The sequence below is a fragment of the Cyphomyrmex costatus genome, unplaced genomic scaffold (assembly GCF_001594065.2).
Source record: "Cyphomyrmex costatus isolate MS0001 unplaced genomic scaffold, Ccosl1.0 scaffold112, whole genome shotgun sequence".
In the NCBI taxonomy this organism is placed as follows: domain Eukaryota; kingdom Metazoa; phylum Arthropoda; class Insecta; order Hymenoptera; family Formicidae; genus Cyphomyrmex; species Cyphomyrmex costatus.
In genome coordinates this window covers 1,575,611-1,603,231 of record NW_017275086.1, presented here as the reverse complement: position 1 = coordinate 1,603,231, position 27,621 = coordinate 1,575,611, and the positions used below count along the sequence as shown (strand labels likewise).

Genomic DNA, 27,621 nt, shown 5'->3' with positions numbered 1-27,621 from the left:
TATTGTCCAAGAATGTGTTTCTCTTAACGATATCCGATTTTTCCATATTATTCTCTTAATTTCTTTAATAGCATTTTACCCTCGAAATTGAAATAACATTTATCACTGTCGCAATAGATATCACTTTTTTCTCTTTATAATGATTACGGATTATTGGTTATTTGATACAGAGAACTTTAGAAAAGGTTTTGCTATAAGCGCGCTTATGTAAGTTTAGAATCTCTGTTACGCAGCGGGTTTCCATCGTATTGAATCCTCATATGGTAAATTAGATATAACTAATTGCATTATGCGACACAAGTCCCGCGATAGTATTGTCTCATTTGAGCATCGGACAAGCTCAAGTTCGCATTGAAGTTTACCTTAACGTCGTTCCGCTTAAAGTTGCCGAACCATGACAAAGAAGTTTGAATTTAATTGGCGCATCGAAGTGCCAGAGCTCTTGAGAAATGGCTCGATGTTCGATCGATGGTTCGAAGACAAGGAGTCTACTGAATACGAGCCGAATTGCCTATTCAAAGTCGACGAGTATGGTTTCTTCATATATTGGAAAAGTGACGGCAAGGTAGCTTATTGCAAAGTCTTTGTAAATTTATTTCTAAATAGACAAATTTTGTTCGGTTATTATTTTTTAATAAACGAGCTCACGACTTAAATAACTCATGACTTTTTATAGGATGGCGATGTAATAGAACTGGCTCAAGTGAGCGATATTCGTTATGGAGGCACACCAAAGGTAAAAAGAATAAAGAAAGATCGTATAAAGAAAGATAATCCATATATTACAAAAGCTTATAGTGACATTGTAAAGTTACAATGTTACTGAAGTTATCCGTGAAAATAATATTATAGAGTAATAATCATTTGTATCATCGAGTAATGTCAACGATCGGTCTGTCTAGGATCCAAAGTTATGTAATAAATTAAGTAAACATGGAACGTTAGAGCAATTGGACCAAAAAAGTTTAACTATATGCTCCGGAGTGGATTATACAAATATTACTTATCAACACATTATATGCTCGGATGCACAAGCGGCTAAGGTAATAATAAAAAGAAATTGTAAAAGAATATTAAAATTGTATATATAAACTCAAAATTTAATAAATCTATAAATAGGGGTTTTTTTGTTATCCAAACAGAAACAACCATTACTAAGGCTATCTTTGTCTTCAGGAATCAAAAGATAAAAATAATTTTAGCCACGATTACTTCTGGTTACATTAATGAAAAAACGCACAATTTTTAAATATAATTTTACAATTTTATATTCTTATCGTAGTTAAATTATTTGGTAGCAGGGTATGCTGATACAACTGAACATTGACCGTTAACATAGAAAATCATATTACTCGCAATTTAACATTTAATTAAATTATTCAATTTGCTCTTTTATATTTTGTTTTAAACATAAATTTGATTTCCGTTTACATTTATTTTATATTGCTTTATCGATAATATAATTAGTGCTCTCAATTATCTTCTTATTTAACTTCTCAATATGTTAATGTTAATCTGTGGTTAATCAATGCAGGATTGGCAAGCTGGTTTGCGTTTAATTACGCACAATACAAAAGCAAGTAACGTTTGTCCAACAATACAGCTTATGAAGCAGTACGTATTCATTAATTCGAATCCAATATAGCTATAAAAATATAACAAATATTTGTTTGAATGCTGATATTGTTTATTTTGATCATTAAATAAAATTTGGCTGCTCATTAATCGGATCCGCCAGTTGGATGCGACTAAGTTTCCAAGTCGATTCGAAAGGAAAGGTTCCTGTGAAAGTGATATCAAAGACTTTTGCATCTGGAAAGACCGAGAAACTCGTTTATCAAGGATTATCGGAACTAGGTCTGCCCAGTGGAAAGGTTAGTCAATAAGAAAATTTTCGAAAGGAAAAAGCCTTAATTAACATTTGTGAAATGCGATCAACAAAGTTTACTTAAAGTTAATTTAAAGAAATTTCAAAGTTATCTGCAAGTTGCACGACTTTTTCCTATTTCAAATGGAATAGAAAATTAATACCTTTTTCGTTAATTCAATAATGTAACAGTATTTTGCTTGCAAATGATTTTTGAACGTAAATTCACACATAAAAATAGTATTATTTTGTATATTTACAAAGTTATTACCTCGCCGCGTATTATAAGAGAAGTTAATTCATTTTTAAATATAATTTAACATATAACATTATTTGATATTGGTATCAATTCTCATTTACGTGTGTAATATAATATAAGAAAATATGTATATCGACGCGCGTGCATATTATATTTTACAAACCGCTATTTCTCATGTTTTAGAGTGACAAAATAGAACCAGAGGCTTTCACGTTTGATAAATTTTACAGTTTGTACTTCAAGATATGCCCTAGGAATGATATAGAGGAGCTTTTTCAATCCATGTACGTATTAAGTTTGGGCTTTACATAATTTTTCACATTATAGAGGACATATTATTATTTTCTTATTTATAGCACAAAAGGGAAAATAGATACCATAAGTTTGCAACAATTGGTAGAATTTATGAATACAAAGCAGAGGGATCCGCGACTTAACGAGATCTTATATCCACTGTATACAGAGAAGAGATGTACCGAGATTATCAATGACTACGAAACAGATGAGAAAGCAAAAGCGGAAAGTGAGCTTCCACAAAGTCTACCTTTTTTTCGTCATTATTCATCTTTTTTATGTCGAGTTCTAATTTTATTATCTTCAGAGAAACTGACGAAGGACGGTTTTATACGATACTTAATGTCGGATGAGAACGCGCCGGTGTTCTTAGACAAATTGGAAGAATGGATGGATATGGATCAGCCGCTTTCACATTATTATATCAATTCGAGCCACAATACTTACCTTAGTGGCCGTCAGATCGGTGGCAAAAGTACTGTTGAAATGTATCGACAGGTTCTGCTTGCTGGTTGCAGGTAATATAATCTTTCAGTTTAAGTATAACGACACATATATATAATATAATACATCGCGAATAGAAAATTATATATAGATTAAAAAATATTTTGAAACGATTCCGGAGGAAAAATGGATAAAAAAACAATTGCGACTGCAGGTGCGTCGAGTTGGACTGTTGGGATGGAAAGGGCGAAGATGAGGAACCAATTATAACTCATGGCAAAGCTATGTGTACCGATATCCTCTTCAAAGATGTAATTTATGCTATAAGAGACACTGCGTTCGTCACTTCCGAGTATCCCCTAATTCTGAGTTTCGAGAATCACTGCTGCATGAAGCAGCAATATAAATTAGCTAAATATTGCGACGAAATATTTGGTGACCTCTTGCTGAAGGAGCCCCTTAAAGATTATCCCGTGAGTGAGAGATGTGTCGACAGACATCACGTTTAAAGCTGGTTCTACATTAGTCGTATTCGCAGCATCGCAAAGGTTGCGATCCAATCAACATCAAGTTAACACAACTCTGATTAAACCGCAACGTTTATTCCGACATTTTTGTAAAGTTCCGATGCGATTGATGTAAAATCAGCTTATTGACCCCCCATCGGTAAATTAAAATTAATCGTACATGCGAATATGCGTACATTAATTTCCAGCTTGAGCCTGGATGCCTTCTTCCTCCGCCAAACGCGTTGAAACGCAAAATAATGATAAAAAATAAACGATTGAAGCCAGAAGTGGAAAAAGTCGAGCTTGAGCTTTTCCGCGCTGGACAATTCGAAGACAAGGATGAAGTTGTAGAAGATGCCAGTGCACCCGCAGCTGCTCCACCTCCAGAACCAGAACCACCGAAGGTGATTAACCACATTAATGAATTTTCAAACAGTTAAACATTATTCTATCTTTCTCACTTTTTTCTTTTTGAAAAATTAACGATTTCGATATTACCGGCTTTGATGTGTTGTACAGGAAGGCGAAGCTCCTGCCGGAGGCGAAGGAACTGAAGAGGTACAAGCAATCCAGTACACGGGCAGTACAATGCGAGTTCATCCTTATCTCTCGGCAATGATAAACTACGCGCAACCAATAAAGTTTCAAAGTTTCGAAGCTGCAGAGAGTACGTGATACCGTTTATCGAAACATTCTACTTATCAGTAATTGTATAATAATTGTATAGTTATGATCAACGTATGAATTGGTGATAACTTAAAAAATTTGTGGAAATCATTTTTAATATTAGAACACTAAAGCAGTCAAAATGTTTTTTAAATTTTTATTAAAATAACTGTTTTTTAAATTTCTGTATTTTTGCACAATACGTTAAATAATTAAATTGATTAATTTTCTCTCTTTTTTCAAAGAAATATGTATGTATAGTATATTTAAATAGTGAAAATAAGTATAATTAGTCCAACACGTTTTTCAATCTTTTCAATCAATTCGCAGTACACGTTAAATAATGAGCCAAATTTGTCGAAGTACATCATTAGGCGCACACATTTCAGTGTGTATGCTCACAGCATAGATATATTTATCAAATATCTTCAACAAAAATAAAAAATAAGAGAGTAAACATAATATAATTTAAATAATTTTTTCACAATCTTTAAAATATATTTTACCTTACGTCTCACTTATTTTACTTTCTTTTATATTTTTAACTTCTTCTGAAAAACAAAAGAAAACTCTACATTGCATTGGTCGAAAGTCCTTGAAATTGTCGTCTGTATGTATATAATATATTATATTTATACAATATTGATACTTTTTTTATGGAAACTTCAAAGATGTTGTGAAATCATGTAAAATCTTGGTCCAATGAATACGTGAATCTGTAAATGCGTGAAATTTAATATTATTCTTTCTTCCTTGCGATGAGTTTTGTGTGCAATACGTGTCTTAAATTTACCAAGGTAGCGGGTGTGTACGTGTGGTAGTGCGTATGTCTCGGAGACTTAAGGAGAGTTAAATGAATGAGCGTACACGTGCGCACGTGTCGCGCGCGCGACATGTACTAATGTCTCGACCCCGACGTTGCAGGCAAGAATATACATCATAATATGTCTTCGTTCTCCGAGACTGCCGCTCTTAACTATCTGAAAACTCACTCCGTGGAGTTCGTTAATTACAACAAGCGGCAAATGAGTCGAATATATCCAAAGGGCACAAGGGCTGATTCGTCGAATTACATGCCCCAGGTAACTGCAACGATACACAAACGCGTTTAGATTCCCCGCAGAGTTATTACTCACGTTATATATCTCTACGTGGAGAAAGAACGGTTTTAATATATCTTTAAAATTTAGCTAGATACAAATCTAAAGATCATTTTTGTTGTATTCAAAATAATTATGACTATCAAGCTAGAATGTTAAACATTTTCTTGCAGCATTGCTGATATCATATTTGACTTACTTATGTAATCATTTTAATAGATAATTCAATGAAATTATTATCTTTATCTACAATACTTATATTTTTTAATTCGTTGCGTTTTCTTCGTATATTGTAAGAACATATATACGGATTGTATATCGAAAGACACATGTTTTTTTTTATTAAATATTATATTTTGAGAAAAAAGATAGACAATCATCTGTTTTACGTCATTTATTTAGGTCTTTTGGAACGCCGGTTGCCAGATGGTGGCTTTGAATTTCCAAACTCCTGATCTACCGATGCAGCTCAATCAGGGAAAATTCGAGTATAATGGTACGACGGGTTATCTGTTAAAACCTGACTTCATGCGGAGACCCGATCGAAGCTTCGATCCTTTTTCCGAGGACGTCGACGGTATCATCACCGCGCAGTGCGCGGTTCAAGTCATAGCCGGGCAATTTTTGTCGGATAAGAAGGTGGGCACGTACGTGGAGGTGGATATGTACGGTCTACCAGCAGACACGATCAAGAAGGAATTCAGAACACGGATGGTGCCGGCGAACGGGCTGAATCCGGTCTACAACGAGGAACCGTTTTTATTCCGGAAGGTCGTGCTTCCCGATTTAGCAGTACTCAGATTTGGTACTAACGCCTCTTTCTTTATGCTCTTCGTTATAATATGAATTTGAAGTAAATAAATTAATGTTGATGTCTATATCTCTAATATTTTTCAATCGTATTTTATTTCCGGCAGGTGTATACGAAGAGAACGGCAAATTGCTCGGACAACGAATCTTACCCTTGGATGGCCTTCAGGCTGGCTACAGACATATCTCCTTGAAGACCGAAGCAAACTTCCCAATGGCGTTGCCCATGCTCTTCTGCAACATAGAGCTGAAGATTTACGTCCCCGATGGATTCGAAGGTAGTATCCCAGCGGCTCAAAAATAGTAGCACTCTTCACGGCGTTCTCTCACAAGCAGACCTCCAATTTCAGATTTTATGGCCGCCTTGTCGGATCCGGGCGGTTTTAGCAAGGCCGCCGAGAAGCAAACTGAAACGATGAAGGGACTCGGAATAGAACAGACCGATGCTAAGGCAGATGCTAAGAAAAAGAAAGAAGAAGAAGCGAAGAAGGGTAACAACATTATATATAATTAATATAATTATTTTTATATATTTACAAAATAATGATTTTCAATTAAACGATAAGGGAACAAACTGTATCAATTATTATTTGTTACACATGCGGTATGTATGTAATTCTCACATAATTTCAACAGAGGCATTGAAACTGGAACCTATTACATTAGAATCCTTGAAAAAGGAGAAAGGTTTTAAATTGGGCAAAAAATACCAGAAAGATTTGGATACCATGAAAAAAAAACACGCTAAAGAAAGGCAAACTATACAGAAGAATCATTGTAGTGCCATCGAAAAATTAACTAGAGGAAAAGAGTGCGTTATAATTTTCTACTTCAATGTAATTCGATTGCGAGAAAGAAGTTTGAGAAATTTAGAATACGATATTTAATATTATGCACAAATTATCTCAGGATTTAACGGACTATGAGAACATATTCGATAAGTGAAAATAGGAAAAAATGTTATGTAAAATTTGATTAAAAATTTTACACGTTTATAAACAAATATTAAAACGAAACACGAAAAAGGAAACAACGTATTTTTCATTACAGAATATGAAAGTATATATTTCATGTACGGAAAGTTCAAACGTATCTTGTGTATATACATATATATTTACATCACATTTATTATCTTTAAACGGTTCAATATCATTTCGATCTCTATGTAAATGATATTCATTTAACTCAGACAACGGCTGCGCTCAAAAAGAATAATTGTTAGATTTCCATTGTTATAAAATAGTATAACTGTTACAAAATATCAATGTTCTGTTAAAATACCACCAAAATGTTTCCGTTTCAATAGTTGCAGTCCGATTCATGCATAAAGGTCATGAACATCATTTATCTTTAGGTGCGCTCCGTTCGCGCATGATACATCAATTGTCTTTATTTAACATTTGACAAACAAGAACGAAATGATTTTTAAGTTATGAGCGTGAATCGGACCGCGGTCAATATTTACTTATAATTTTGCAATAAAGCATTTCTAGCTTTATATGATACTTTTTTTTATTTCCACTGATATAGAACATGCTCTTATAGTTTATCCATTAAATCTTAAGACATTCTGTATATGCATTTAATATTTAATATATTATTTAACGTACGTGATTTTAGCAAAAATACTCTAGCGCAAGATGCGAATGTCAAGAAAATTATAAGTGAACAAACAGCTCAGTGGTCTACCATGATGGAAAAGCAGAGGAAGGAGGAATGGGATTTATTGAAGAATCAAACGCAGAACTCTCGTGACGAGTTAAAGAGGCTGATCGAGGTCGTGCAAGCTACGCAAATTAAACAAATGCAGGCGAAGCACGACAAGTTGGTTCACATTATTTATTTGTTTTGTTATACTTTCCTACTGATAAATCTTTGCAATAGCGTAAGTTCTAATATCTTTTGTCATATGTCGTTTAAACACATTAATATTGTAGAGACATAAAGGATATAAATACCAATCAAGCGAAAGTATCCGTGGAAACGGCGAAAGAGGTGATGAATGATAAGACATTGAAGACGAAGGGTGAAAAGGACAGGCGACTTCGCGAAAAAAAGCAACAGAATACGAAAAAATTCGTGGAAGAGAGAAAAACTATAGAGATGAAACAGGGTCGTGAGAAAGAGAAACTGAAGGTTACTCATGAAAAACAAGTACAAGATCTTGACAAGGACATCAATATAGTAAGTTTCAGATAGCTCTTCGTTATAATATTTATAATATTCTTTTCTAATAATATATCGAATTTTTTCTACAAGCAAGTTTGTGGAACATAGAAGACAGCAGCATCTTTTCCTTTATGGATCTTTTTAGAATTTAATTAAGTTATAACAGTTTAAAAAATTAATTTCTGTTCTTTATTGAATGAAGACAAAATATACATTTTATCTTATCGTTTAATGCCCGTAAATAGAAAAAAAGTGTAATAAAATATAACGAAAGCAATTGTAATTTTTATTTATAAAATTAATATGATTTTGTAAAATAACATTTATTTATCATGTTGCAGAATATTGAAATGTACGAAAATGAAGTGATCGAATACAACTTATCATCTAAGGCGGAATTCTATATATAATTTTTCTTAATATTTCTACTCATTTCTATTATTATCGTTTGTGAATATCATCGTTTTCTATTTCGAATGTAATACACACTTTCATATTTTTCATAATTGTATAAAAATAATAAATTGCAATAATAATTGTATATAAAAGTTATATTATAAAGTAATACGAATACGAAGCCTATAACAGTCTAGCTTGGATCTTAGTTACTTATATATAATTTCGCGTGAATTTTTATACTAATATATGTAGTCTTTCCAAACTACGCGCTGAACAATTAATTGTCGGTTCTTGAAACTCAACTCTAATAAACTACCGTAGTGTACTATCACGAATTAAATTAATATATAAGTAACTAAAATCCAAGCTAGACTCTGTCATAGGCTTCGTATTCGTATTAGTTATGTTCGTACATTGACAGTCTTTAGATAAATATTATTGTTTATACTATAAGGTTTTTGTGTGTACAGTTATTATAGCAAATTATTTCTAGTCATGTAGTAAAATACATCATACAGTTTGTATATCATTATTAGATAATCATTGATAAATAAATATTTATGTATTGATAAATATATATATATAATATATATGAATAAATAAAGAAATGTCATTAAAAAAATAGCTTGTTGAAATATTTTATCTTGAGGTCTGTCATAAATTATAAATATCAGTCATCAATTTCTTCTTTATGAGGGATTGCAGATGTAAAAGTGCAGAGGTAATATCGATTGAATTATTTTATAATATTTTGAAACATTTATTAATATATAGCTCAACATCATTTTTTTGTCTCCGAAGTGTAATCATAACTGCAAATAGGTTCATAATTTTTATACGACAATCGGAATGTATAAAACTATCGTTTAATTGGCACATAATTTTGTACATTGTTAAATTTTTGTGTTATTAAAGGAATACTGATGATTATGATTATAAACCACAAATATTTAAATTCTCCTGGAAATAATAATTCCATCGAACTTCATCTAATAAATGACATCTGTACTTTCCTGTACTTGAATGAAATTTTGTACAAACGGCATACGGTACACGTGCAAAGAAGCGATTGACCCGATGCATGCTCCAATCCAATAAACTATCACATGCTCCATGGACGAGGTTCCCAAACAACCATATTTTAGAGAAGTTGCTAATGCAGGATTGAAGTAACCACCGGTGTAATTGAAAGCTGAAATATATTTAAAGATCAACGATACAGACTTGTTTCACATCGTAAGAAAGAATATAGAATAATATTCACTAACCTGCAACTACCAAAGACGTGCCTACAAAGGCATCGATAACCATGCTAAACCTCGGGTTCAAGTCACCCAGTACTCGAGATACTACTCTGCATACACACGTTGCAATGCATTCCACAAGCGCTCCAATTATAGCGGACACCTGAAAAATCATTGCAGGTGTTTTTTAATTTATTCAATAATGAAATTATTTTCCGATCGCGCACGTGTTAAAATTACGAACGCTTAACTACATGTCGTGCAATACATAGAATGAATAATGAAACTCATTTTTAAAATATTATTTAAAAATTAATATTTTTTATTTTTATAATTCGTTGATGGGATTAAAAGTAACAATTTAGTCTTGCCTGCAAATCTGTAGTGCAATCGCCATAGGCTCTGTTCTTGTGTGTAGAAGCAAATTGGAACGCCCACAATATTTGGACGTATTTAAATATAAGGAGACCGCCGGCCAATTCTGCACATATCGATAAAAACGCGACAATCAAAGGCTTTTTACGTATTACTATATCCTCCATGTGTATATAAGGACATGCTGAAGCTTCATCCCAGTTTATCGACCACCAGATTGTCAGTAGAAACAAATAAAGCGCGTACATCCATACTCCCCAATTGTCCGCAACTACAGAAGTTCAAACTTTTTAGAAAGGAAAATACTTAGGACAAGTTCTATTGTAATGCATATATATAATAATAAAATGACAAAAAATAATATCAAACACTTTAATTAATAGTTTAAAAATACAATGAAAAAATATAATTATTATGCTAACATATACATATATCATATATGTAATAATACACAACATATAAATATAACTACAATATAAATAATAGATCTCTGAATCCACAAGATTATTGTTTATCAAAATTAATCGTATACAATATAATCAATTATTATACTTATACTTATAAAACAGTCGACTTACTTATAATAAGCTCGAAACAAGCTCCGCAAAGTTCTGCTGTAGCTATGAATTCAAAAACCAAAGTTTTTGTGAGGGGATAAGAATCTAGATAAAATAATGCATATCGTCTTAGCCAATACGCTATCCAAATCGTGACTCCAATGTACGCTGTAGACACTATTAAGTCTATTGATCCAGGCATTATCCTATTAAGATACGTGCCATTTAAACAAGTGCGGCATCAGCATAATGAAAACGTATGAGCGTAATAAAGCATATCCGATGAACAATCATATACCATATACCACACGCTAGAGAGATCTATAGTTATATCATCCGATACAGTGCAGTGATATAATTAATATTTTTATAACAAACTATGAATTTACAAATTATGCATATGCCATTTTCGTCATTAAGATTAATTTCATCTTGTAACAACATGCACTCGTATGATAAAACACGAAATTAACAATGTATTATGTAATTGATTTACTAATTCTATGATTGCATAGTTTAATAGAAAAACACAGCAAAAACTTACAAGATAATCACCAAATTACACTGACTACTATTTCAACTTTTATTATTTCGAATACAAATAATAATTAGGCTAATGAGAGTAAACTCGCTGTTATCAATGCGAAATCACAAAAAACAATATATATTCGTTAACTTTTATTATTTCGGTTTTCATAAAACTTCACGCACGAGACATTCGCATTGAGTAGGGCTTCATGTAGCGGTTATTTAAAACTATAAGAGTACCAAATATATCTACGCGAATATGTCGCGAGGCTTTAAATAACTCGCTGAGATTGTCAAACCATAGTGCTATGAAGCAACGGAATTTTTATTGATTCGATCTAAGGAATAATATATTCAAAATAATTAATTTAAAAAAATTACTAAAAAAAATAAAATTATACTTTAATAAAACATTATTTAGAAATATTCTTTGATAATTTCACATGAGTACATAATCGATGAAGATTCTAGTAGAGAACTGAGTGGCGCAATGCATCAATGACGTCGTGGATGCTGTAGAATGTATATCTGTTGCTTTCGAAATATTCGCTTTACGTAATTCATATCAATAGTATTTTATAAATCTACAATAATACTAAAATAACCATTAAATAAAGTACATATCAAGGTCAATCATAAAGGGACTGCACGTATACAATCAGAAATCATATCTGCAGTTTTATTCGATTCATGATTTAACTACATTTTATATACGTCGAAATAAATGATTTCATGTATTGTGAGAAGTAACATTAATCTTAGCACTGTAAAAAAGAAATATTTATTTACAGGAATTGAGGGACTCTCCCCCTTTGTATTTTTTAGCAGTGCTGGGAGAGTCATCTTGATTCTGTGTTCTTGACACTATCCTATGAATCCGTTTAGATTTCAAATAGGACATTGTTTCGGCCGATGATCTAAAAATCGATAAAATAATCATTAAATTAATGTAATAAATTTATTAATTTAATGATATAAGATTAATACATTTTTTCATGTTATTATACATTATACATATTCATTTAATTAGTAGAAATATCTAAAATGTACAATACTTCGGGAAAATATTTCTGAAAAAGATCAGAATATCCATAAAAAATGGTAATGAGAAAAGGGATGTTTCATATATGATCATTCATATTTTAGTGATGTCAACAATAATTACAAAAACTTAATTATAAAAATATAATCAACTATAAAACTATACATACTAAAAGATACGTGTATAGTATATACATTTTTTTGTATACCTTATTTTCTGTTCCGTCAATGTTTCCGTAGAATTATTCTCAGACGAATTAGAACTCAGAGAATAAGGAATGATCTGATAAGTTCTACTAACACCTTCATTAGTTGATTCACTATTTTCTTTCACAAACGTGAGCATTCGTGCATCTGCATCACTCGTAGATTTTCTTTTATTATTTTCGGACTCCGACTTTGCAGTCTTTACATCTGTCTGATTTTCAACCTTCGGTTTTAACTTGCCATCTTGTGTGGGAAAATTTACACTAGGCAAATTAATAGTTTTACTCCCTTTAGTGTTCATCAATTTAATTAGTAAATTTGATAATTCTTCTCTTTTTCTCGTTACGACAATTTCCTCGAACCATGTTTTTAAAGTTTTAATTGGTAAAGTATAATCTTTAATGGGATCCTAAAAAAGAAATAAACTCATAATCACATTGATAATTTACGTAATCCCTAAAGACATGTAAAAAATAACTATAATAATAAAAAAAAATATTAAAGATATTTTAATACACTTGCCTTAAAAAAACTTTCCACGTAATGTAAAACATATAATCCGCAATCAGTAAAATTTGATTGTTGGGGTACTTTTGGACACGCTCCTTTAATAGTATCTTTCGAGAATGTTTTTTCTACACCAAGTTTGGCAACATGTTCGCAACTTAAATAATCTCTTAATGTAGCAACCACCCGTGATCTACTAGCACCAGCAAGTGAGTCGAATATCAATATGCAGGGACTATAAATTAAATTATTTAAATATTAAAATCACAATAGATTACATCACAAAGACATGTTACTTACTTCCTGACAGTTTCCTTCTGCTCTTCGATTTTAATTTGGATTTTATTTTCTTCCGGTTGGTCTACCTCGTCCTATACATAAAATATATTACATTATAATTATTTTGAGACAGAAAAAACTTAACACAATAAAATTTATTTTACCTCTTCGTCACTGTCCATTTCCATTTCATCATCGTCGCCTTCTGCTTCGTCCCTCTCTGATCCATCATCATCTAGTTGATCTATCGTTATAGTCGTTGGTACAGGAGTGATTGTTGTAGAGCCAATTGTGACAGCTTTTGATTTTAACTCTTTTACTTTTTTACTCTTTTGTGGAGTCTTATTAATATAGTTTTCGCTATTTTTTGCAGTACAGGTGGATACTTTTCCAACTAGCCCAGGAAAGCAAATAATAGCCAAGAACCAATGAGCACTATAAACAATATTATGATACGAACTTAGATCGATAAAAATAAATATATATTTAAATAAGAGAATTCTATATCCAGTCAAAATATATCTTAGTATAATATTTAAATATTTCTGTGTAAATTTATATAGACATCTGTCTGCAAATTATGCGCCAAAATCTTTTTCAGTCTTGAAACGCAATCATGAACAGAACCAAAATAGTAATATCACTTGTTCTGACAAGCAATTTAATAATTTTTTATGCTAATAATCTTTATAAGAAAATAATCTGATGTTAATGTGAGTTCTTCAATCTGTAATTTATTCCGAAAAATACTGCCTCACTAAGATTCTCATATAACGAATATACTTTAAAATATTATTAAATTGCTTGCTAATTTAATAAGTAATATTATTACTTTAAATCTACTATGACTAACTGCGCTTCAAGACCGAAAAAGATTTCAGCATGCGATTTAAAGAATCTGATATGTATATAAATTCATACAGAAACATTTAAGCACTAAGATCCATTTTGATCAAATAAGAACTTCTCTTTGTTTAGTTAGAAACGTATATATATTGTTATATAAAATAATATAATTCCTATTTATGTTAACAAAAGTCAAAGAGCCAAAAAGTTATAGAATTACTTGAAGAATAAAACTTATTGACTCGTTTATATATTACAAATTATTTTAATATAAATTTCAATACGAGCCTAAAGTGCAGACCTCATATACACAAAAAAAAACTTTAATGTTTTGTTCTTTTTCTCTCATTTATATGAAAATAAACTTCTCGGGTATGCACCATGGATTTATTTATTTATTTATATGATATCTCAATACTGATTCTAACTTAATTCTAATAATATTCACTTCGAAATTTCTTAACTGATATTCGTTGATCCAATGTACTTAAAATTAATATATCTTTGCTTAAAGTAAACATATAATTGAACGATTTTTTTCATTATAAAGGTGAAAATTAAAAGAATAAAATTATATAATTTAAAATTATGTAAGATTGCAAAAAACATTCATTATAAATAATTTTTTACAAATAATTGAAGAAAGTGTCAGACTCTATTAAATTTGCACATACTAATGAGATCTTCGGTCTATGATCCTGAGTGGACTCAGTATTGAAACATCAGATAAAAAATTGTATCTTAATTACAAAATTTATAAGATTTATAGGATAATTCATGATTAAATTTACGAGATTACTTACTGTTCGTTTATGGGAATTATAACAAAATCTTTTTCAAATATATTGACATTTTTCGTCCACTTCTGTACTCTTGCGTGTCGTTTCGCGGCAGGTGTCATTGGCATGGTGCTTTCGGTAGCTTGGGCATGTGGGCTAGTTAAACGTTTGTAAAAATACGAACTGAACACGTGAGTTCTATGTTGATCAGATTCGGATAATACCTCTAAGGTTAAATACTTTAAATAAAAATCTATAATGACATCGTTTAAAAACTGATCTTCTGCAAGACATAAGTAATCTTCAGTGTTGATAGCTATTCCCCCTTTTGCAGGAGGTGGTGGATATACAGTTATTCTATAAAAAAAGAAAATTTACGTTTAAAAAAAAATTCAATAATCATATTTATAAATTTTCAATACGTAAAAAATGAAGTAATATTAGATTAACTAAATAAAATTATAAAATATACATTTTACATCAAATTATTAAAAGGCAAAATCGATTATTAAATAAGAATCTCACGTTTGTATGTCATCACTGACAGCAGTAGTATTTGTTACGTTTTGACTCTGTTTCCGTGTAACATTATGTGATTGTAAACACTGTAAAAATATATAAAAATATTTGTATTATGTGACATACGCATCATGAAATAAAATTTAATTTTTAATATGTACATCTCTTGGTGATGCTCGTATAAGTATATCGTTAGCTTCTTTAGGACTTAATTCGTCTATTTTATCTCCTCGTGAGAATAAGCTTGTTAATATTGCCTTCGAATCTTCCGGTAACTTGTCAGGTAATAATGTAATACGTTTATGCGTATGATCTAAAAAATAATAAAAATATAAAATATTAATCGGTTTTTTATCAAGAATCTTTTCATATATACATAATTATATTTAAAAAATTGTGAAGATTAAATATTATTAAGAATAATAAATTACAGAAAATATTAAAACTATAGAAAGTTCACATATATATATCATGTAAATACCTTTTCCAGCAGGATCATAATATGGTCCCTTTGGATCTTGCATTCCTAATAATTCACGTATCGTGGCTCCTGTATTTATAGATGTATAAAAGAATAGTACTGGCATTGTCTTTCCAAAATGAATTAAAAGCTTAACTATATCTTTATACTTCACGTCCAAAGTAACAAAACTTGAATCTGCAAAATATTTAAATATTTTAAAAAATTTATAAAATCTCGTAATCATAGATATTTCCATTAGAGATAAAATCAACTTACCATCTTCTAACAATGGTACCCTAAATCTTATACCACTATGAGAAATTACTACTTTTTCCCGAGGAATATATTTATAAGAACCTATTCTGACCGTTCGACACTCTAGAGCAGTTTGTGGTAATTGTCCAATATCAAAAAAGTTATGATTTTCATATATTTCTAAAATCCAATATTTCATTATTATATTATTAAATCAGCTGTAAATTGTAATGATCACTTATGTATCTCATAAAACATTACCTTTACTATTTTCTTCATTATCCATAATATCGTCGTATAAATTAAAAACAGAAGTATTTGTAATTATTGGTTCCTTATCCACAATAGTGTTTATATCCTCGTTAAATGTGTTACTCGCGTTGCCTACTACTGCGTTATTATTAACGCTTCCAATTTTTTTAGGTCTGCCTTCTTCTTCTTCGTCAGAAGATATTGTCAAACATTCTAGAAATTAATAAAATAATCAGTAATGTATACACACGTTTCATAATATTAAAATATACAAGATTATTATATTATTATATTCACCTGGCTCTTTATGAATAGGCTTTGATTTGGAAGGTGTACCTTTAGCTTTTCCTTTAGACCGTTTGGGACCGTCTGTTTTCTCTGATTTTGTAGTATTTCGTTCGTTGTTCTTTTTATAAAACACCTATAAAAATACACAATCATAATTACATCTACAAATTTATATTAACGGGAAATAAGCAGAAGAAATGGTTGACGAAAGTATATTACTAAATTACCCTAGTAGCACACTTATTGACACAATTATTGGCACATTATTGATTTAATTCTTAATTAATAAATCACTTAATTAATTAATCAATAATGTATCACCAATAAATTGCTACTAGGATATAAGATACATTATATGATACATTAAGATAATCGTAGTAAACTGCTTTCGATATGACCTGTAACGACAAAACAGTGATACAAAACGTCCTAGTTTTGAAAACAAATCTTAGCTAAAATCCTTCTATAAACAAAATACTTCTTAATGGCCAAATGCTGAAAGCGCTTTAAATTTTCTATATTAAAATGCTATGTTAATAAGTCCTCTTAAACTAAACTCTTAGGTTTTAAATGTTAAATTTGTTAGCAATATCAATCAAACAATAGATCATGTAATAGGATTTCATGACAGTGTATTAATAAGTATATATCGGTCTTCTGGCACCGCAGACATAATCCTTACATCGACAGACATCCCAGCTTCCTTTTTTTCTGGTATGGGTATTGACTTGACTCCATCAAGTTTTGTATTACATCGTTCACATCGGTTGAAGTATAGTGAACTGTATCCGCAGTGTGGACAGAGAGCAAGCATTCCTTCGACCAAAATAGGTTCCTAGTAATAACATGGTATACTTCGTACTTGTAGAATATTATTTGTTCTGAATGATGAACTTTAAGTATACTCCTTTAATTTCTTATGAATATTTTTATCAATCGCATCAATGTGACCTTATTACATATGTATATAGATTATCATTAACCCTTAACTACAGCTATAAAAATTACATATAAACTTTAAAATATTTTGTGAAGAGTATACAGAATGCAAGTGAATCTCTGCCTTACTTACAATTTAGAATCACATAATATTGTACAAATTGTATTAATTATATCTAAGATTTTTGCTTCAGGTCCATTAACACCGATAAAATATTAATTATTATGTCATTATATATATGACATTATCAGACTGCGGATTAACGACTAACGGTTACTCGATTCTATTTAAGTCAATACAGTGAGTCCATCGTAATTAATTAAAATACAATAAAACTAGATAATTGTCAATTGTAATCATCAACCCGTCGTCTAGAGCTTTACAGGAGTTAAGGATCGTCTTTATTGGTCATATATATATATATACACATATATATATAATCTATAAAAGTTAACCAATCATAATCAATTATTCTCCTTTCATTCGACTGTGATTGATCAATTCTTACATTACGGCATAAGTTAACAGATTACGATCAATATATATAATCCTTTAGCGTAATCATCCAGAGAGCCCGATATTGGAGAATGTTGATATTATCAATTGTTTTAGCTATTCCAAGAATAAATTAACGAGAACTTTACCTTCCTTAATAACTGTTTTGTCATCAAAAACGTATAAATTTGACAATTTTGAAATTACCTTGGGAACAGTCAAAATAATTGATAATATCGGCGTTCTTCAATTACTACCAGGCTCGCACGAGGTAATCACTGTAATGGCGTTTTTCATTGATAGAACTGGTGCACACTCCGTACACATTAGGTTCTTTTTGACGATGGTGCAGAACATTGTAAATTTTATTTGCCGGAACTTACGTTATTACAAAATAATGCATGCATTCTATTTGAACGGAACACTTGAAAATTGGTACTTAGGTACAAGAACTTTTGTACCATCTCTTGAGGCGGTGCAGCATATAGTACATATAGCGAAAATCAAAATAAAGGAGAATTACTGAAAGAAGATGTACTTCCATCGTCAGTTTTCATCTTTACGATTTTTTTTTATTTAAACACTATTTTTTAAATAACCAATTAACTTTTGTGTAATATGTGTTGTGTATGTATCAAATAATGTTCTTTTTGAGAACTTCAACTCGCACTGACCTATCTGTACTGCGTAACATTTTGAACTGTACCATGCGCACTACGTACAAAAAGTTCTTGCACAGTACTTTCAAAAAGAACATTAAAGTCCATTGTACATTATAATCTAAAAAAGTGAGATATCTCACAATTGACAAAATATCTGATAAAAGATAAAATATCTAAAACTTTAAAGCGCACTGAGTGCACACTACTAATTCTGCCAATGAAAAACGCTATTAACTCCTGTATTATATCGTCTTTAGAAATATCTTATCATCCAAATGTGACCCGTTGCTGTAGTCGAGAGTTAACTATATTATATATTGTACTTTATTTTAATTTTGTCTCTTCCATTCTGTTATTTTTACATAATACATCTATTACATTATTTATACAAGTATCAAATATAATACAGTAATATTATTATGTTAAAACAAAGAAATTGGCATAGTATAAAAAAAATAATATTACTGTAAATTATATATTTAAATCATATATTTTTATATTAATGTTAGACATTATCGACTATTATAAAACAATAAATTTTTTTTTAAATTAAATATTTCAAATTTTAACAATTTAAATTTTAGAAAAGTAAGATTTCATTATATTCGCAATATAAACAGAATTGAAAAGAATAGCATAATTTTTATGCCAATATCCTTATTTAATCTAATTTTTTTATACTAAATCTACAAACTTACCTCAATAGTTTGTGAAGAGGTGTTACTATTTTCATCAGATGCACTAAAAATATTGTTATTTTAGAATTTTTTGTGATATAATTGAATATTACAATGTAATATTATGTTGAATATAATTGAATATTACAATGTAATATAATATAATTACATATCTTACTTGGTATTTTGGGATGAATTTTCAATGTTCGCAGTAGAGCTCACGATTTCCTGAGTAGAATTACAATCGCTATCAGTACCCTCGCAGAATGTTGAAAGCACCGCGGGATCTTTTGCTTCTACTATGTAGTTTATACCTAGTGCAGGATCATCCACCAAGGAAACTTGTGTTTCATCAGGGATATCCACCTAAAACCATTTTATGTAATATACTGTATAAAAATAAAATATTACAAAAATTTTCGATTATTACTGATCATTGTGATTGTGTGATCTTATAATTCTAAAGTAAAGTCAAAACAACAAATAATTGCAATTACCAAATATAAAATTTTACTTATTCACTGCATAAGAAAATTTTATTAAACATTGTGTGTGTGTGTGTGTGTGTGTGTGTGTGTGTGTATGTGTGTGTGTGATGTGTCAATGTTATAAATATTCGTAATGTAATATTCGTAATACAAATAAAGGGCTATGAGCCTTATAAGTTCGTTTAATTTAATAAAACTGATAAATACAAAACAATCGTTTCGATTCTGATCGGGTCATTATCAATATTTAAAATAGATCGGTTATGAGATATATATAAATATAAAATAATTAGTGTGTTCGAAAATTCTCTATATTTTTATGCCCTTAACCGACTACTTATAACATAGATTTCATTGTCTTTATGATAAATATAAAATTCTCAATTAGAAAAGAATATGATTTAATATAACATTTTTTATTCGTTATCGTAGTGATATTTCATAGTTTTGGCAAACATTCAGAGTAAAAGTATGAATTCCTAATTGAAGATAAAAAAAGATAATTTATAATTAAATCCAGATTGAGTTAGACAAATGTTGGAGCAAATATACGATGGAGAAAACTTGGTGTGCTGTATCAAGAATCGTACATTGTGTAACAGTGGGGAATAGTTGTTTATAGCGCGGGACGGGCGCGAGCGCACGAGCGAAGCGAGCTATAAACAAATATGCCCCCACTCGCTACACATAGAATTTTTCATTACAAGTACTCGTCATAATGTGCCTATACCGAAACGTTTTTGCGCAGAAGAGCGGGGTTAGAGAAATAACTCAACGGCTTGAGGTATTGGCTATTTCCCGCACGCAAAAGCGTTGAGGTATTGGGCACATTACGTGCACGCGTAATGAAAACTTTATAAAATCTATATTTATATATATCTCGATATTATCTTAGTCTCTAACCGATATTATCTTAAACATTGACAATGATCCGATCAGAGTCAAAACATTTTTGTATTTAATTCTGATAAATTAAACGAATTTATTAAGCTCGTTGTCCTTCTCCTGTATCATTATTTATTTTTATTGAACCTTGTTACTTATAAATTTATAATTAGATTTCGCTCGTTTTTTGCAATGCAAAGGTGAATCTTCGATTCAGACCGTCGTTTCTTTATACTTTATATATTTATGTTATTATTATAAATATTTCTTTAATATTTTTAAACATTTGACAAAATTCTCTAAAATTTTCAATTTTTCTAATTATATAACAATTTGTCAATCTGTATTTTTTTACAATTTTTTCTACAAATCTTTGTAGAAATATACTTGATTCAAGACAGCACGTACCTGTTCCAGTAGGTCGTGTACAGTACAATCCTCGTTCGGTATATCAAACGTAATTAGTCTCTGTTCTCCTGTAGGTAACATCACTAACATTTTTGCAGTATTTCCTTTAACGTGTTGCTGAACTATAGTACTTTCTGGATCATTAACTGAGTTTTTATAGTAAGCGATGTTTTCAGGTGGATATTTTTCATGTAATTGTGGTGAAGAAGACTGTTGCTTACTGTGCCCTTTCTCCTTAACAAGTTCCGAAGAACTGACTTCCATATCAATATTAGTAACGGGTGTATTACGTTCAGTTGATGAAGGAACTGATGCTATCACGGCTGGTTTCGATACTTGTTGTGTAGAGATTGAAATCTGCCGCGATCTTGGTTGCGTAGAACTTATTAAATGACGCGTGGGATTATGCGACGGGGAATGAACATGCTGCAAAGTATGAGAGAGTTGTCGTGTGTTATTTTGCAAAAACCTTTGTTTCTCGATTTGTTGTTTTAACAGTTTAAATTTGGCTTGCTTTATTTCCTCATTTAAGTGTTTCATATCCGGGGATTGTATTCTCATTGTTGTTTTAGAAATTTCAGGAGGAACTATTGCCACTGGTCGCACGTGAGGGATATTCGAATTAGGAGTACGAACAACAGGTTTTATTACAATTTGTCTTGATGAACCGATAGTTTTACCGACAGACAGCGTAGATTTAGAACCTGTTGTATTAGAATTTTGAATTCGGTTTTCCATCGTAGTTACTACTTTTATTCCATCTGGAGTTTGAGATACTATACCCACAACGTTATTTGTTAACTGTCGATTTTTAATCTGACATGATTTAATATTTAATTTTTTTTCCATCTGACACGGAGTAAATGATTCCGAATTTACATAAAAAGACGGCTAAAAGTAAAAAATAATTGTAATATCATGATTAAAAGAAAATAATTAATTTTTTTCATTAAACATGATTGTAATGTGTAATAACTTACTGATGATGTGATATTATTTTTTATATTACTTTTAGTTAAAACGGCAGTCTGATTTTTATCTAACAATGCATGTTGCTTCGCTATGGAAATATTAGCGCTTTGTCTTTTCACTAATGACACTGATTGCCCTTCATTTTTACATTCTGTCTTAATACCTGAAAAATATTTGTTCACTGTATTGTAAATAAGAAAAATACCATAGACTGATGTTATATACAATAATAATAAAATGTAAAATAAATTAGTAGATTTTTCAAAGCACATTAATATAACACAATTATTTATTTACCTGTATTACTTGCAATGTTCACAATATTTTCGTTAACAATATGTGCATTCACGGTATTTGATTTTGCTACCTCCTGAGTTTCAGGTATATTATTCGTTTCGATTATATAGACGCTTGGTCTGAAAAATAATAAACATTATTATAAATATTGTTATACAAGTGCATCTTAATTTATTCAAATATAAAAAATATTAACACGGATACTATATACATTTGTTGATAAAAATGTACTATTTTATTCTATGAAATATCATTTATGAGATGAGCGATTAGATAAAACTAATAACAAAAACAGAATTGGAACAAAAGTTTACTACCTGGAAGCGAGATATAACTTTATAATGGTAAATGATTATTCGACCAAAGCTTTAATTTAGGAAAAAAAATTTTTTTTCAAGATAAGATATACTTTTAATTTAATTATTTTCAATATAATTATTTTCACAATATAATTATTATAATACTTAATCTCTTTTTAAGAATGAATTGTATCAAATATATGTAATATTATTTTTTCTTAGAGATACATAACGTTTCTAATAAAGAAAATATTTGTGTGCTAAACTAAAATTTAAATTTACACACAAAATGCTTGATAAATTAAGAAACTTAAATAAAACTAGAATAATCATTGATACAAAAGATCGCTCATAGGCAACAAAATATTTATGAGAAAATATTTGTGTACTAAACTAAAATTTAAACTCACATACGAAATACTTGATAAATTAAGAAATTTAAATAGAACTAGAATATAATCACTGATACAAAACATCACTCATAGGCCACACATGTTAAGGATGGATTGTATTAAATATATTGTAGTAATATTCTTTAATTATTATTCACAGTTTCTAATTATTATTTCTGATTATTCCTATAAATATATGTATATTTAATTTCAATTTGCAATATCTGCACTTTGTCTTAAATACAAATTCTATAAACACGAAAACGCACATACACAACACATCATAAATTAGTAAACAGATTTATAATATAAAACATTTTAAGAATATGTTCTTTGAGGCACACGCGTACAAAAGAAAAACTTTTACATAAAGTGTAAAACATTTAAATTTCTGATCAAACAAAAAAAATTATTCGAATTTTTATAAAAATCGAAAGCTGAACAAAAACATAAATGTGAATGTAATATTATAAAAGATGAGATAAACATAATAACTACGATAAAAGAACAACAATAAGATTGGAAAACAAGACCGTTTTTGTGATTATATCACCTAAATTTAAGGAGCGCCAATACAGTCAAGTTACATATGTTGAACTAATACATATATATATTCTTTACATAATTTATTTCAGAATTATAATAAAAAAGTTAAAAAGTTTATTGTATTCTTAACTCCTAATACACACGATGTGTTTATTGTATTCTTAACTCCTAATATACACGTTCGTGTTCCGAATTAATTTTTTACAAGTATAAATTATGTACTAATTCTTATATGTGTACTTTAATATCATTAAAAACTATTTGTAGCATTATATTTACAAAATTGTATATAAATATTATTGATAATTAATGATTTGGTGCTTTTAGTACTAAAAAAAAAAAGTATCCAATGATCCAATTATATGTATTAAGAATTAATTTCTTTATAATATTTTTATAGTGTTTTGTTATGAAATTATATAAAACAGAATTAAATATAATTAAATATAATTAAATACACTGTTTTATTGATATACTATTACGTTTAAAAAAATATATATTTTTTTGTACTTTATATTTACAATTTATAAAAAGTGCAAAATAATATAGATACTCTTGACTATTTTTATCTTTATCAAGACACAATTATATTATTCACATATACATATACATATATATATTTATATATATGTATAGTACACAAGATATGTTCAATAAAATAATAGAAGATTACTAAGAAGCACCTGTCATAATAATATCTCTTCCATGTTATGCAATCCAGATACGTAAGAAAAATTAAGCCCGATCTACAATTGCGTAAACGTAGTTGTAAGTGGTTGTAGTTATAAGAATTGACCAATGACAGTCGAATATTCTCCTCGTATTCAACTGTGATTAGTCAATTCTTACAACTACAACTACGTTTACGCAATTGTAGATCGGGCTTTACTTTGGAAATATTCGCATATGTAAAAATTTTAATCAAATCAAGTGTATTTTCTATGAATGTTCGTACAATTTTCTTATACACTTTAGGAACCGAAACACTACTTAATCTCAAAATGTATGGCCCATTATATAAGGTATTTAAAATATCAAGATACACGTTATATAAATTAAGATATTTATATTATTTTGGAACCATTAAAGTTTATCTCTTACAACCAGTATCAACACTTTGTTTTTTTTTAAAGAGATATTAAAATTATAAAAATTTATTAAATCCTTTTGAATCTATAATTTCTCATAAAATATAAAAAAAAGCTTAGAGTTCTTCTACTATTCTGACACAATTCGAGCAATTGAAAATGCATGCTGTATAAGTTACCCTTGTTCCAATTGCGTTGTAGATATTTGATTCTCTAAATTAATAGTTTGCGGGGTTAATATTGCCTGCCTGTTTTGTGGTGTAGTCCCAAGCCGTTGTGAACTATTACTACTATTATGAACGTCCTCAACAACAAAATGAATGCGTTGGCCGTCAGGAGCACAGATATTTGATACTTCTTCAAATGTGAGAGTACCACTGGCATTGTGCACAATATTATAAAAATGTGTATCCATATTATTCAAAACTTAGGTGTTAGCAAATATGATCCTTTCTTAATTAATAAAGACCAAAATTGGATTGATACTAGTAGTACACTGATTTAGACCAATCCATCAATATCATGTCTGTAGAAGAATCTCCTAGTATTTATGTGGTACAACCTATGAAAAACAGTAACTAATTATATTCGACTTTTATTTATAATTTCAAAAGATAAGCAAATATATTCAAACAATACAATTGTTGAGGAAATAATATTAAAATAATATAAAAATACACTGTATATAAACATAATAATGTAAAAACTTAATTAAAAGTAATGTAATGTTGTAGAATGTAGATTTTAATGTATAAAGTAGATTTTAAACATCGTACTATCAAAGCACATACCTATAAAAAATAACGTTTATAAAATTATATTGTTTAACTAGAATTTAATTTATTTGTAAAGTGCACAAAAGTTTCATAGTAAACATATATAAAATTATATCAAAAATTTTTTAATGTTTACGCAGACGCACGCACGCACATAGAAATATAATCAGGGTTGCCACAAATTTTTAATCCTAAAATTTCCTGACATTTCCCTGATTTACTGATAAAATTTTGAGATTTTTCCTGACTTTCAATAATACATATTTTACAATGTTTCTTGTATTTTTATCCTCATATGGAAAATGTTAAATATTTCGATAATCCAGCAATTTAACGTAGATGCAGATATTTTCCAGGAATCGAATTCTAAAAAAAAAAAGCTAGTTAAAACAAAACACACACGCACAAGGCAATAGTGCACTAGCACCGCAAGATCACGGCAAACCATAAAGCTAAAAAATTGTCGGGTGAGTTGGCTTGAAGAACGAAGCGAAATGATTTCATTAGGCCTTTATTTAAATCTTTGTTTGAATTCTAACGGTCCTACAAATATTGTATTTTTAGAATCAACGTGCCTGCAAAATACGTTATTAATTACTTAAAAACGGAAGCATTGTGAAGAATATCACTTAGTCGACCAGCCTACAGAGGTCTATAGTTACGCTTACTTCTCTCGCAAGTGCTAAGATACATAAGTATCTGTTTATATAGAACTTCTTTCTAATATCTCTCCCAGGCGTCTAAGGTAGGTTTCCATTACAATACCTTACTGATGAGTCTAGTAGTGGAAACTGGGACGAAACGCCAACTTGTGATATTCTTCGCAATGTTATTTTTTATAGAATTTGATTTATTATTAATTTAATTTACATTAATTAATAACAAATCGTTAAATTTTAATATATGTCTTTTAACATATTATTAAGAAATAATTAATATAAAATAGGGCTACGAGCCAAATATTAGTTAAAATATAAAGGTCTTAGTAATAAACAGTCATTAATTAAAAATAAATATAAAATTTAATAAAATTCAAAAACAAACGTTTCGACCTTAATTAGGTCATTCTCAATGTTAAGAACCAACTATCGTTAACGATGTACAATGATATTATAAAAATTAAAACAAATACATAATCAAATACGAAAAAACATGTATAAAAATTCTGTGATATGGATATTTTCAATCTCACTCGCTATTGAAGACATAATGTCGAGAGTCCATCAACAAAGCAAGACATCAAATAATGTAAATTGTGACTCCACATTTCTTGTAATATCGTATCAAGTTAGAACAATGCGAATAGAGACCCATTTTAAGATGTTGATAATAAACAATTTAAAATTAGAATATTATTAAGATCCAATAAGATGCTATTAAGCATCAAATATTGTTAGATTGCGTGTCAATTTAACTAGTGATATTACTACGGTAGTTGTTTAGAAGTTGCGTTTGTAAAAAGTCTGAAAATATTTCGGCGCGCGATTAAAGGTAACTACATATGTGGTAAATAAAATTCACACATTACTGTAGCAACCTAAATCTTGCTTGACCGTCATTAGGCCTTTATTTAAATCTTTGTTTGAAATTATTTTATTAATAATTTTTATCAATTGTGGCGTCGTGATATTAATAAATTTCTTTACAGCTATTTTATTTTTCCTGACAAGTGTGCTAAATCCCCGACTTTTCCTGACGCATTTTTAATTTCCCTGATTCACTGACTTCCCTGACTTGTGGCAACCCTGATAATTTTTAATATTTATTGCAGAGAAACTTTAGTATAAGAGGAAATGTAAATACGGAAAAAAAATTTTTACATTAATGGAAACTTTTAAAGTAGTCTCCTATAGAAAGTAAGGTAATTGTTCACTTTAGGGGAGCCACCTCCAATGACCTTGACCTTGATATATGTTGTCAAGGTCATGACCCCTGAGTAACCTCCAACAAGTTTTAGCCGTCGCTCGCCCTTCGTTAAAAAGTTATTAACAATCATAGTTTTAAAATTAACATATGATATATAATACATGTATGCTATT

General features: G+C 29.7%; 2 protein-coding genes across 4 annotated transcripts in view; one reads left to right on the top strand and one right to left on the bottom strand.

The window, feature by feature from the left end:
• The first annotated feature begins 394 nt into the window (after window positions 1-394).
• Window positions 395-8,590, top strand: LOC108776644 (1-phosphatidylinositol 4,5-bisphosphate phosphodiesterase). Its single transcript, XM_018543326.1, has 19 exons — window positions 395-565; window positions 677-736; window positions 903-1,043; window positions 1,535-1,614; window positions 1,739-1,874; window positions 2,310-2,410; window positions 2,483-2,649; window positions 2,728-2,938; window positions 3,079-3,337; window positions 3,580-3,777; window positions 3,893-4,040; window positions 4,964-5,121; window positions 5,542-5,944; window positions 6,057-6,227; window positions 6,300-6,440; window positions 6,586-6,760; window positions 7,570-7,773; window positions 7,887-8,133; window positions 8,460-8,590. The coding sequence occupies exons 1-19, from the start codon at window positions 395-397 to the stop codon at window positions 8,526-8,528; spliced, it is 3,240 nt and encodes a 1,079-aa protein (XP_018398828.1). The 3' UTR covers window positions 8,529-8,590.
• Window positions 8,591-9,426: 836 nt separating this feature from the next.
• LOC108777009 (uncharacterized) overlaps window positions 9,427-27,621 on the bottom strand; it is a 21,907-nt gene continuing 3,712 nt past the window's right edge. The window contains exons 2-23 of one of the 3 annotated variants that reach the window (XM_018543805.1): window positions 24,986-25,368; window positions 22,482-22,600; window positions 22,193-22,347; window positions 21,213-22,103; window positions 19,610-19,797; window positions 19,453-19,495; window positions 17,340-17,492; window positions 16,667-16,790; window positions 16,379-16,582; window positions 16,139-16,297; window positions 15,881-16,057; window positions 15,561-15,712; window positions 15,406-15,485; window positions 14,905-15,237; window positions 13,420-13,690; window positions 13,277-13,347; window positions 12,992-13,211; window positions 12,472-12,878; window positions 10,715-10,899; window positions 10,133-10,407; window positions 9,786-9,924; window positions 9,427-9,709 (exon numbers count right to left, since the gene is read on the bottom strand). In XM_018543805.1, coding sequence (XP_018399307.1) covers window positions 9,507-9,709; window positions 9,786-9,924; window positions 10,133-10,407; window positions 10,715-10,899; window positions 12,472-12,878; window positions 12,992-13,211; window positions 13,277-13,347; window positions 13,420-13,690; window positions 14,905-15,237; window positions 15,406-15,485; window positions 15,561-15,712; window positions 15,881-16,057; window positions 16,139-16,297; window positions 16,379-16,582; window positions 16,667-16,790; window positions 17,340-17,492; window positions 19,453-19,495; window positions 19,610-19,797; window positions 21,213-22,103; window positions 22,193-22,347; window positions 22,482-22,600; window positions 24,986-25,221 — 4,785 coding nt within the window. In that variant the 5' untranslated portion in view covers window positions 25,222-25,368 and the 3' untranslated portion in view covers window positions 9,427-9,506. Of the gene's footprint in view, window positions 9,710-9,785; window positions 9,925-10,132; window positions 10,408-10,714; window positions 10,900-11,710; window positions 12,139-12,471; window positions 12,879-12,991; window positions 13,212-13,276; window positions 13,348-13,419; window positions 13,691-14,904; window positions 15,238-15,405; window positions 15,486-15,560; window positions 15,713-15,880; window positions 16,058-16,138; window positions 16,298-16,378; window positions 16,583-16,666; window positions 16,791-17,339; window positions 17,493-19,452; window positions 19,496-19,609; window positions 19,798-21,212; window positions 22,104-22,192; window positions 22,348-22,481; window positions 22,601-24,985; window positions 25,369-27,621 lie in introns of those variants that run through there. The other 2 variants (XM_018543790.1, XM_018543797.1) reach the window with 2 other exon arrangements.

What these genes read in the sequence shown, in the direction of transcription:
- LOC108776644 (XM_018543326.1), top strand. Translation starts at nt 395, where the DNA reads ATGACAAAGAAGTTTGAATTTAATTGGCGCATCGAAGTGCCAGAGCTC. An exon ending in GTTATGGAGGCACACCAAAG is followed by an intron (nt 737 to 902) that starts GTAAAAAGAATA and finishes CGGTCTGTCTAG; the next exon opens with GATCCAAAGTTATGTAATAA. An exon ending in AAGTTTCGAAGCTGCAGAGA is followed by an intron (nt 4,041 to 4,963) that starts GTACGTGATACC and finishes CCGACGTTGCAG; the next exon opens with GCAAGAATATACATCATAAT.